Source organism: Globicephala melas, chromosome 13, assembly GCF_963455315.2.
Source record: "Globicephala melas chromosome 13, mGloMel1.2, whole genome shotgun sequence".
Lineage (NCBI taxonomy): Eukaryota > Metazoa > Chordata > Mammalia > Artiodactyla > Delphinidae > Globicephala > Globicephala melas.
In genome coordinates, this window is record NC_083326.1 from 10,286,112 (window position 1) to 10,298,128 (window position 12,017).

A 12,017-nucleotide genomic window follows, 5' to 3' on the forward strand; every position below is an offset into this window, starting at 1 on the left:
TACTAAAACAGGTCAAGTAATGTAAGGACTGAAGTTTGCTCAACCAGTTTAATTAGGATCATCAATAATCTTGATGAGAACAGTTCAAGCGGCATAGTGAGAACAAAAGCAGTATTTCAGAGATATAAAAACTAAGAGGTAAAGTAGATAGTAAATACACACAACTCCAAGAAGTTTGACTGTAAAGGGAAAAGAAAGAAAATGAATTCTAAAGGAGACACAGAGTAAAATAAATAAATTTTTAAGATAGGGAAGATTTGAATATATTTAAATGCTTTGGGGAAGAAGCCAGTTTAGAAAGAAGTTGAAGATGAAAGGTAGCTGACATAATCCATTGAGTGAGCTGTCTGAGAAGGTAAGAGGGAATGTATCTGGGAAGCACAGATATTGGTATTACCTTTAGGTCACAAGATATGGTCAAGTTCAGTTCAGAGGGGTAATAAAAAAGCTACTTCCTTGTTCAGATCCTTTAATCATTTCTCATTTGCAAATTTAAACACAAATGCTTTAGTCTGTTCAACTTCACAAATATTCAGATAAGTGCAAATTTAAAATGAAATCGTTTTTATACAATGAACTACCAAGAAGAAGAAATATTGATAATAATACCATAGAAGGTAAGCTGAAACTGAACTGCACATAATTTGTCAATAGACTTTTAATTTGGTACAAGTCTTTGGAAATCAACTTGCCAGTATGTATCAAAAATCATAAATATTCATACTAATTATATTTCTGGGAATCTAGCCCAAGGAAATATTGAAAAATATAGGAAGGAACTTACATACATAAGGATACTCACTTGAGTACTACCTATAATGGTGAAAAACTGGAAATAATATGGAAATTATAAAGTAAATTGTATGCCAGCACAATGCACAGTTTTTGGAATAATATACAGTTAATTATAAAATTATAGCACACAAATTATATAAAACATGGATTAAATGTGTATAATACAATGTTAGGTGAAATGTTTTAAAAGTATGTGTATATACATGGCATCTTTCCAACATCACCCAGAATAATGCTTTTAAATAATACTGGACAACATATCATCTATTTCTTCTGCCCAGGCAGCCAATTTATCTGTCTAGAGACAAGGAATATAATATCCTCCATGGAACTCTCTGCTTTAGCTTATCTATTGCTTAATCATAAAAGCATTATACTAAAGACTAAACTAGAAGTAACAGTCAGGGGTTAGGAAGGAGTAAATGTTAAAATGCCTGGAATGAACAGCAGTTTTCAGGGTTATAATAACTGAATACTAAAATATTTTATAAACTTTTCATACACAATGTCTTTAAAGTGCACATTTTTAAAATTTACCTTTCACCTAAAAAGTTTCTTCTAACATGTAAAAACAGTCACTCTCGGTTATTATCAAAAAGATGAGATTTAAGTGCTGGCAAGGATGTAGAGAAAAGGGAACCCTCATTCACTATTGGTAAGAATGTAAATCGGTACAGCCATGATGGAAAACATTTGAAGGTTCCTCAAGAAATTAGAAATAGAACTACCATATGATCCAGCAATCCTACTTCTGGCTATATATCCAAAGGAAATGAAATCAACATCTCAAAGAGATATCTGTACCCCCATATTCACTGCAACTTTATTCACAATAACCAAGTTATAGAAACAAACTAAGTGTCCATCGATGGATGAATGGATAATGTGTGTGTGTGTATATATACATACATATATTTATGTATATACACACACACAATGGAATATTATCATCCATAAAAAAGAAAGAAATCCTGCCATTTGTGATAACATAGATGAAACTTGAGGTCATTATGCTAAGTGAAATAAGTCAAACAGAGAAAGCAAACACTGTGTGATCTTGCTTATATGTGGAATCTCAAAAAACCAAACTCATAGAAACACAGAGTAGAATGGTGATTGCCAGGGGCTGAAGGTGGGGAAAATGGGGAGATGTTGATCAAAACATACGAACTTCCAGTTGTAAGATGAATAAGTTCTGGGGATCTAATGTACAGCATGGTGACTATAGTTAACAATACTGTATTATACACCTGAAAGTTGTTAAGAGAGATCTTAAATGTTCTCACAATCACCACAACAACAAAAAAATGGTAATTATGTAAGGTAATAGATGTATTAACTAACTTTTTCCTGGTAATCATTTTGCAATGTATACACGTATCAAATTGTCACACTGTACACCTTAAATTTACACGATGTTATATGTCAATTACATCTCAATAAAGCTGGAAAAAAATCATTAAAAAAAAGACATTTCTGGAATGGAGTAAAGGCAAGTTTCATATCCTTTGAACAAAGAATTAGCTAACAAAATAAAAGGAAAAAAATCTAGGATCAAATGGAAGATTTAAATCCACTTCTTCGGTGATTTAAATGTTTACTTTTCGGTAAAAAAAAGAATATTCTGTAAGAAATGTAATTAATATTCAAAGACTATCAGAAACACCTAAAGCCTGTAGGCTTTAATTAAAAGGAAAAAGTAATGGCTCAAAAGCTGAAGTTTCTTTGATTTGAGGATAAAAAAAAGAGAAAAAGCAAGAGACCATAAAGTGTCAAAGATGACAGCATTAAAGAAATAAGAAAGAAACAGATATGTGAGTTCTTCATATATTGAAAGAAGGAAGCTAGGAAAGACACCCTTGACAGCAAAATCACTATTCAATTAGATTAAAAAGAATTAGGGGCATGTTTTACATATCTGGCCAAATAAGGATAGTTCAAAGATCTTACTGTTTGGGATAAGAGTCTTATAACTGGTAGAATTCCCTCCACCCCAGTCAAGATTTCTTTTTAATCTAATGACAAGACAAGTACATGTTAAATATGCCAATAGTATATATAAAACTGGCTGGCTACTTACCCTATCATAACCAGATTTTACAAATGCCATCTCTACCTTATCATTTTAATTGTAGGCAGAAATCACTGGTGAATTCTGTTTAATGCACTTTTGTTTACATACCTTAATTTGCCCTTTTAAAACTAAGGCATTTTCAAGGAGTCAGTACATTAGAATTTCATAATTTATATATTTTATAGAACTCAAATTAGACTGCCATATTAGACAGAACTAGGCATATGATGTTTGTTATATAAAAACAGAATTATGAATTTCTATGATTGCTTCACATCTAAACTAATCACTTCAAACCGATTCAAGGTAAAAGATCTAAAAATCAAATCCTAGTTCTAGGTCTCAAAATTCAACACTCCGAAAGGAATTACAATACCACTAGCTTGAATACCTTATTAAAATAATGTGATACAGTTAAGATAAAAACGTATCTGCAGGAACCTCAAAAAAATAGAAACCTCACTGTCTAATTTATTTACTCTATGATCAGAATAACTTCTACAAATGAAGTATTTGGCAATTTATATTACTAATCTAGTTCAATGAAGCTATGCAAAAGGTAGCAAAATTGGAAGAATCATTTTTACCTATGTATTTTATGCCAACTATCTCCTCAACAAGAATAGCTCACTAGCAGTCATCTGCCATATGTATGTCAAAATATAATTAAATCAACATCTTTCCTTTACTTAAAAACCTGAATCTAAACTGGAATAGTCAGGATGACAGATCATGATTTCAAAAAACATTAATACCAAAGTTGTCTCTTTACTATTTTCCTGCATTTACTCAATGCACAGTCCTATATTTTGAAATCCTGTTAGTGAGACAGTAGTCAAATATTATCTCAATTCTTACGTTCAGGATAAAGAAGGTGGAGAGACAACTAATGTCTTAGCGTAATCAAAAACATCCAGCAAAAATTGTCAGGTGACAAGAGGATAATGTGAAAAACAGTGCAAACATTTGGAGAAGTAACCTCCAAAATAATTTTAACACTTCCTGTCTCTGAAAGCTAGAAGGAAGATAAAAACCCTCAAAAGGGCTTCCCTGGTGGCGCAGTGGTTGAGAGTCCGCCTGCCGATGCAGGGGACACGGGTTCGTGCCCCGGTCCGGGAAGATCCCACATGCCGCGGAGCGGCTGGGCCCCTGAGCCATGGCCGCTGAGCCTGCGCGTCCGGAGCCTGTGCTCCGCAACGGGAGAGGCCACAACAGTGAGAGGCCCGCGTACCACAAAACAAAACAAAACAAAACAAAACAAAAACCCTCAAAAGATCTGGGTTAAAATGACATAAGTGGGGTTTTTTTGGTGGGGGCAGGAGATGATTTAGCTTTTTTGACATATTCTTTTCACTTGAGAACAATCTCATAAACGTTAATTAAAGAAGGAAAACTTACAACTACTCAACATACCAAAGAATAAGAAGCAACTAATCTGGTTACTTCAGCTTTAAAAATCTAGGTTGCCAATATCTCTACAACCAGATAAACACCCAGTAAATATAATTACTACTGTTTTTAAAATCTGTGACTGAACTTAAGTGCAGAAAACAATTAAATTCCTGTTAAAATGACCATAATTTGCTACTCGGTTTGTCTTTAACCAAAATATTTGTTCACAGACTATATTGAGAATGATTTGACAAGGAAAAGATGAGGATAAAATTTACTAAATACTATCTGTTCTCAATGAGACAACTCAAATTTTCAACATGGAACTAATATTATTAGTTATTCCACTTTCTTTATCTTTTGGGCTTTTTGAAGCAAACTGTCTTACCCAATTACATACTTTCAAATTTTTCAATTGATAAAAACCTTTACAAGGAAACGATTTTAAAATCACCGAAAAGCCAAAGGACAAGATGTTCAAGACTTTAGACAGTATCTAAGAAAGAACACAATCAGGGAATGGCTTTGTCAAGGTGGGCAAAGCTCAGAATGGCAGAATTCCTTCCCTGTTGGAATGAATATACTAAAACTGCCGGTGGTTTGGTGGCTATCACTGGGTGCAGTAGTAAAACAGAAGGGAAAAGCCTGGCACAGAAAGCTGAATGGCCCAAAGAAAACCTAAGTGGTGACAAGAGCCTAAAGGCACATGCAGGTACGCATCTTTTATATTGGATGTGATACACTTACATGGCCCCTGTTGAATCTCTTGGGGACCAACAGTAAAGCAAGTTTAGAACTTCAAATCTTGAGACATCTATAGCAAGATGCTGATCCAATGTGGCTCCAAATATCTTCTGTTTTCCTGGCTCACCTGAAGAGGAAAAAACACTACAGAGGATGTGGGAACTGAATTTCTTTATGTAGTTTCTTCTAGAGCAACTGTCTGAAAGTTTTGGCCCAATCCTTTTTGAAGTCTGGAGATGAGACACTTGAGGGACTAGTGAAAAACAAAATTCACATGAAAAGGTGGAGTGAGACATCTAAAAGGGGAATACGAGAGCAAAAGATACTGGTCGTAGGTAAATCAGTGTTTCTAATCCTTAAGTGGGAGGAGGCAGAGAAAGGAGAGAAAAAATGCACCGATGTTTCTCCCTCCGCTCCCTCACCCCAATTGCTACTAAAATTTCACAAAGTACCTAAACTTTTTGACCGCAATTAGGGAGTGAGTGAGCAAGACTACTTGGAAAGTTTAAGCGTTTTGTCAAGTCTCCCTCCCCTGGCTAAGCGGCATTATTAAGCAGCAGGGAGGCCTTTCAGATAATACTTTTTTTCTAAGAAAAGATTCTGGTGGAATACAGCTTGAAACAATAAAGGAAGAGAAAAATAAATGCAATTTATACAAAAATGGAAGTCACAGGACAATATACCATATTGACAAAGTTTATTTACTTCTGTTTTTCCAAAGGGGAGGGCTGCTTTCTTGTAATAAGAAATCAGAACAAAAAGTAGTTTCCAAATAATAGAAAATATTTTTAAACTAGGCAACACAACTGCATGCTTCATCCCCTTAGGAAATATTACCCCTGGAAAGATAATCTTTAAAAAACTAAGAAGAGCAGAACCAAGTCTGATGTACATTACAACACAAAAGCATAAAAGTGGAGTCCATAAAATTAATTTTAGATTTTTTAATTAACTTAATTTTTTTCTTAAAACATTTTACCTAAATGTTGTCTTATCAGAGTTATTCTCCAGCATTCATGTAATAGCCTAGGATATAAAACAATTTTCTTTCCAAATATATTCCATTTTAACCAGAGTTTACTTGAACTATATCTGGTAAAGATACCAGAATTTTCTGAAAAATAAGATTGGAGAACCAATTAGATCCTTACCTGACGTGGCTGTTCATTCATTCGTTGTGGATCTGATTTCACTTTATTACTAGGATGATTTGTGACTTTGGTTACCGGTTGTTTGAAAATTGATGCTGTTTGTCTAATTGGCAATGTTGTATTCAAGTCTGGCTTACCCTGTGGATATAAGTGCGTTTTAATTAATAAATATTATATATAAATACAATTAGATAAATTTTTATTAATTCAATATGTATTACTTTAACTTGGATTATACCAAACTTCTCAATCTCAGCATTTTAAATACTCTGAAGTACACTTTAATCACTTTATTATGTAAGACGTGCAAAGTTTTCTCATAATAAAAAGCTTTCTGTATTCTTTTAAATGTAAGAAAATTCTCTAAATTAAAATTCATAATTAATTTGATTAGCAAGATACTAGGAACTTCTAGGTGAACAAATATGTTTAAGGTTAGGTTACACAAAAGGAAGGAGGGTTTTCAGGACAATAATCGGAAAGCAGTCATTTCTACATTCTGAAAATGGAGGAAACTAATAGCGCACTTGGCCATTAAAATATAAATAACCTCATGAGCTGTCAGGGGGCCAGGCTTACGTAAAACCACAAAGATTAACCTTCCCTTTTATATTAAAAAAAAGATAATTAGAAATGAAAGTTGTAATTCCACAGAGCTCAATTTAGAAAAATGTAATAAAATAAGGAAATAGCCTTTATCTTTAATATTTTATAGCACATTTAATGCTTTTTTAAAAAAACTTAAAATTGAAGTTTCAGAAGGGCAAGCAACATACTTATATATTTTTAATCAACCAGTAAAAAAATTATGTTCTAATGAAAAGCAAATGTGGCACAGAATTGCTATTAAGCTCATTTGAAATACTCTAACATCAGGTGGGGCAGAGGCGAGGAAAAAGGAAAATAAAGAACAAAATGTGATTTAATCACTGTGTATTCTGAGTCTGGCAAAAACCATAAAGGCTCCAATACACCTGAAAGCAATACACATCAGATAATTTTAGTATACAAGTATACCTGATAAATCATCTACAGGATATTCAATGAACTTTTATCTTTATAACTATCTCCAAATAAAAGTTATACCAACTTTGAGACTCCAGAACAGCAGTTCTCAACCTTGAGCATGCATCAGAGTCACCCAGAGGGCTGATGAAAGCACAGGTTATTGGGCCTCACTCCCAGAAATTCTGATTCAGGAGGTCTGAGGTAGGACCTGGGAAACTGCATTTCTATTAAGGTCCAGGTGATGCTGATGCTGGTACAGCGACCACACTTGGACAACTACTGCTCTAAAACAAAGACTGCGAGTTGGTGGCGGGGAGGCCAGGTCTAACCCATAGATAGATGTGTTTTGCTCAGTTTTTAGTTCCTTTAGTAAATTAAGCCAACATCTACAAATAAAATTCACATAAAATGCAGAATTCTAGGCTGCTTAAAGGAGCTCCAGAGACGGGTGCGAGCCGCGGCTAACAGCGCGGACCCCAGAGACGGGCATGAGACGCTAAGGCTGCTGCTGCTGACACCAAGAAGCCTCTGTGCGAGCACAGGTCACTCTCCACACCTCCCTTCCGGGGAGCCTGTGCCACCCGCCACTGCCAGGGTCCCGGGATCCAGGGACAACTTCCCCGGGAGAACACACGGCGCGCCTCAGGGTGGTACAATGTCACGCTGGCCTCTGCCGCTGCAGGCTCGCTCCGCATCCGTACCCCACCCTCCCCCCCGGCCTCAGTGAGCCAGAGTCCCCGAATCAGCGGCTCCTTTAACCCCGTCCTGTCTGAGCAAAGAACAGACGCCCTCCGGCGACCTACACACAGAGGCGGGGCCAAATCCAAAGCTGAACCCCGGGAGCTGTGTGAACAAAGAAGAGAAAAGGAAATCTCTCCCAGCAGCCTCAGGAGCAGCGGATTAAACCTCCACAATCAACTTGATGTACCTGCGTCTGTGGAATACATGAATAGACAACGAATCATCCCAAATTGAGGAGGTGCACTTTGAGAGGAAGATTTATTATTTTTTCCCCTTTTCCGCTTTTTGTGAGTATACGTGTATGTGTATGCTTCTGTGTGAGATTTTGTCTGTATAGCTTTGCTTCCACCATTTGTCCTAGGGTGCCATCCGTCTGTTTTTTTTTAATTTTTTTCTTAATAATTATTTTATTTTAAAAACTTTATTGTACCTTACTCTATTTTATTTTACCCTCTTTCTTTCTTTCTACTTTTTCTCCCTTTTATTCTGAGCCGTGTGGATGAAAGGCTCTTGGTGCTGCAGCCCGGAGTCAGTGCTGTGCCTCTGAGGTGGGAGAGCCAACTTCAGGACACTGGTCCACAGGAGACCTCCCAGCTCCATGTAATATCAAACGGCGAACATCTCCCAGAGATCTCCATCTCAACACCAACACCCAGCTTCACTCAACAACCAGCAAGCTACAGTGCTGGACACCCTATGCCAAACAACTAGCAAGACAGGAACAGAACCCCACCCATTAGCAGAAAGGCTGCCTAAAAGCATAATAAGTCCACAGACAGCCCAAAACACACCACAAGACGGGGACCTGCCCACCAGAAAGACAAGATCCAGCCTCATCCACCAGAACACAGGCACTAGTCCCCGCCACCAGGAAGCCTACACAACCCACTGAACCAACTTTAGCCACTGGGGACAGACACCAAAAACAACAGGAACTACGAGCCTTCAGCCTGCAAAACGGAGACCCCAAACACAGTAAGATAAGCAAAATGAGAAAAAAGAAAAACACACAGCAGATGAAGGAGCAAGATAAAAACCCACCAGACCTAACAAATGAAAAGGAAATAGGCAATCTACCTGAAAAAGAATTCAGAATAATGATAGTAAAGATGATCCAAAATCTTAGAAATAGAGAAAATGCAAGAAACATTTAACAAGGAACTAGAAGAACTAAAAAGGAAACAAGCAACGATGAACAACACAATAAATGAAATTAAAAATACTCTAGATGGGATCAATAGCAGAATAACTGAGGCAGAAGAACGGATAAGTGACCTGGAAGATAAAGTAGTGGAAATAACTACTGCAGAGAAGAATAAAGAAAAAAGAATGAAGAGAACTGAGGACAGTCTCAGAGACTTCTGGGACAACATTAAATGCACCAACATTCGAATTATAGGGGTTGCAGAAGAAGAAGAGAAAAAGAAAGGGACAGAGAAAATATTTGAAGAGATTATAGTTGAAAATTCCCTAATATGGGAAAGGAAATAGTTAATCAAGTCCAGGAAGCACAGAGAGTCCCATACAGGATAAATCCAAGGAGAAACATGCCAAGACACATATAACTCAAACTGTCAAAAATTAAATACAAAGAAAACATTAAAAGCAGCAAGGGGAAAACAACAAGTAACACACACGGGAATCCCCATAAGGTTCACAGCTGATCTTTCAGCAGAAACTCTGCAGGCCAGAAGGGATTGGCAGGACATATTTAAAGTGATGAAGGAGAAAAACCTACAACCAAGATTACTCTACACAGCAAGGATCTCATTCAGAATTGATGGAGAAATTAAAACCTTTACAGACAAGCAAAAGCTGAGACAGTTCAGCACCACCAAACCAGCTTTACAACAAATGTTAAAGAATCTTCTCTAGGCAAGAAACACAAGTGAAGAAAAATACCTACAATAACAAACCCAAAACAATTAAGAAAATGGGAATAGGAACATACATATCGATAATTACCTTTAATGTAAATGGATTAAATGCTCCGACCAAAAGACACAGACTGGCTGAATGGATACAAAAACAAGACCCATATATTTGCTGTCCACAAGAGACCCACTTCAGACCTAGAGACACATACAGACTGAAAGTGAGGGGATGGAAAAAGATATTCCATGCAAATGGAAACCAAAAGAAAGCTGGAGTAGCAATTCTCATATCAGACAAAACAGACTTTACAATAAAGACTATTAGAAGGGACAAAGAAGGACACTACATAATGATCAAGGATCGATCCAAGAAGATAAAACAACTGTAAATATTTATGCACCCAACATAGGTGCACCTCAATACATAAGGCAAATGCTAACAGCCATAAAAGGGGATATCGACAGTAACACATTCATAGTAGGGGACTTTAACACCCCACTTTCACCAATGGACAGATCATCCAAAATGAAAATAAATAAGGAAACACAAGCTTTAAATGATACATTAAACAAGATGGACTTAATTGATATTTATAGGACATTCCATACAATAACAACAGAATACACAATTTTCTCAAGTGCTCATGGAACATTCTCCAAGATAGATCATATCTTGGGTCACAAATCAAGCCTTGGTAAATTTAAGAAAATTGAAATCGTATCAAGTATCTTTTCCAACCACAACGCTATGAGACTAGATATCAATTACAGGGAAAGATCTGTAAAAAATACAAACACATGGAGGCTAAACAATACACTACTTAATAACGAAGTGATCGCTGAAGAAATCAAAGAGGAAATCAAAATATACCTAGAAACAAATGACAATGGAGACACTATGACCCAAAACCTATGGGATGCAGCAAAAGCAGTTCTAAAGGGAAGTTTATAGCAATACAATCCTACCTTAAGAAACAGGAAACATCTCAAATAAACAACCTAAGCTTGCACCTAAAGCAATTAGAGAAAGAAGAACAAAAAAAACCCAAAGTTAGCAGAAGGAAAGAAATCATAAAGATCAGATCAGAAATAAATGAAAAAGAAATGAAGGAAACAATAGCAAAGATCAATAAAACTAAAAGCTGGTTCTTTGAGAAGATAAACAAAATTGATAAACCATTAGCCAGACTCATCAAGAAAAAAAGGGAGAAGACTCAAATCAATAAAAATGAAAAAGGAGAAGTAACAACTGACACTGCAGAAATACAAAAGATCATGAGAGGTTACTACAAGCAACTCTATGCCAATAAAATGGACAACCTGGAAGAAATGGACAAATTCTTAGAAATGCACAACCTTCTGAGACTGAACCAGGAAGAAATAGAAAATACGAACAGACAAATCACAAGCACTGAAATTGAAACTGTGATTAAAAATCTTCCAACAAACAAAAGCCCAGGACCAGATGGCTTCACAGGCATATTCTTTCAAACATTTAGAGAAGAGCTAACACCTATCCTTCTCAAACTCTTCCAAAATATAGCAGAGGGAGGAACACTTCAAACTCATTCTACAAGGCCACCATCACCCTGATACCAAAACCAGACAAGGATGTCACAAAGAAAGAAAACTACAGGCCAATATCACTGATGAACATAGATGCAAAAATCCTCAACAAAATACTAGCAAACAGATTCCAACAGCACATGAAAAGGATCATACACCATGATCAAGTGGGGTTTATTCCAGGAATGCAAGGATTCTTCAATATACGCAAATCAATCAACGTGATACACCATATTAACAAACTGAAGGTGAAAAACCATATGGTCATCTCAATAGATGCAGAGAAAGCTTTCGACAAATTCAACATCCATTTATGATAAAAACCCTCCAGAAAGTAGGCATAGAGGAAACTTTACTCAACATGATAAAGGCCATATATGACAAACCCACAGCCAACATCATCCTCAATGGTGAAAAATTGAAAGCATTTCCACTAAGATCAGGAACAAGACAAGGTTGCCCACTCTCACCACTCTTATTCAACATAGTTTTGGAAGTTTTAGCCACAGCAATCAAAGAAAGGAAATAAAAGGAATCCAAATCAGAAAAGAAGAAGTAAAGCTGTCACTGTTTGCAGATGACATGATACTATACATAGAGAAACCTAAAGATGCTACCAGAAAACTACTAGAGCTAATCAATGAATTTGGTAAAGTAGCAGGATACAAAATT

At 36.2% G+C, this 12,017-nt stretch overlaps 1 protein-coding gene across 1 annotated transcript in view; it reads right to left on the minus strand.

Annotated features, from left to right (window-relative positions):
* The window catches only part of MBD2 (methyl-CpG binding domain protein 2), a 76,098-nt gene that overhangs the window by 28,211 nt on the left and 35,870 nt on the right, over window positions 1-12,017 (minus strand). Inside the window, exon 3 of the mRNA XM_030867954.3 lies at window positions 6,157-6,294. Within this exon, the coding sequence (XP_030723814.1) occupies window positions 6,157-6,294 (138 nt within the window). The remainder of the gene's footprint in view (window positions 1-6,156; window positions 6,295-12,017) is intronic.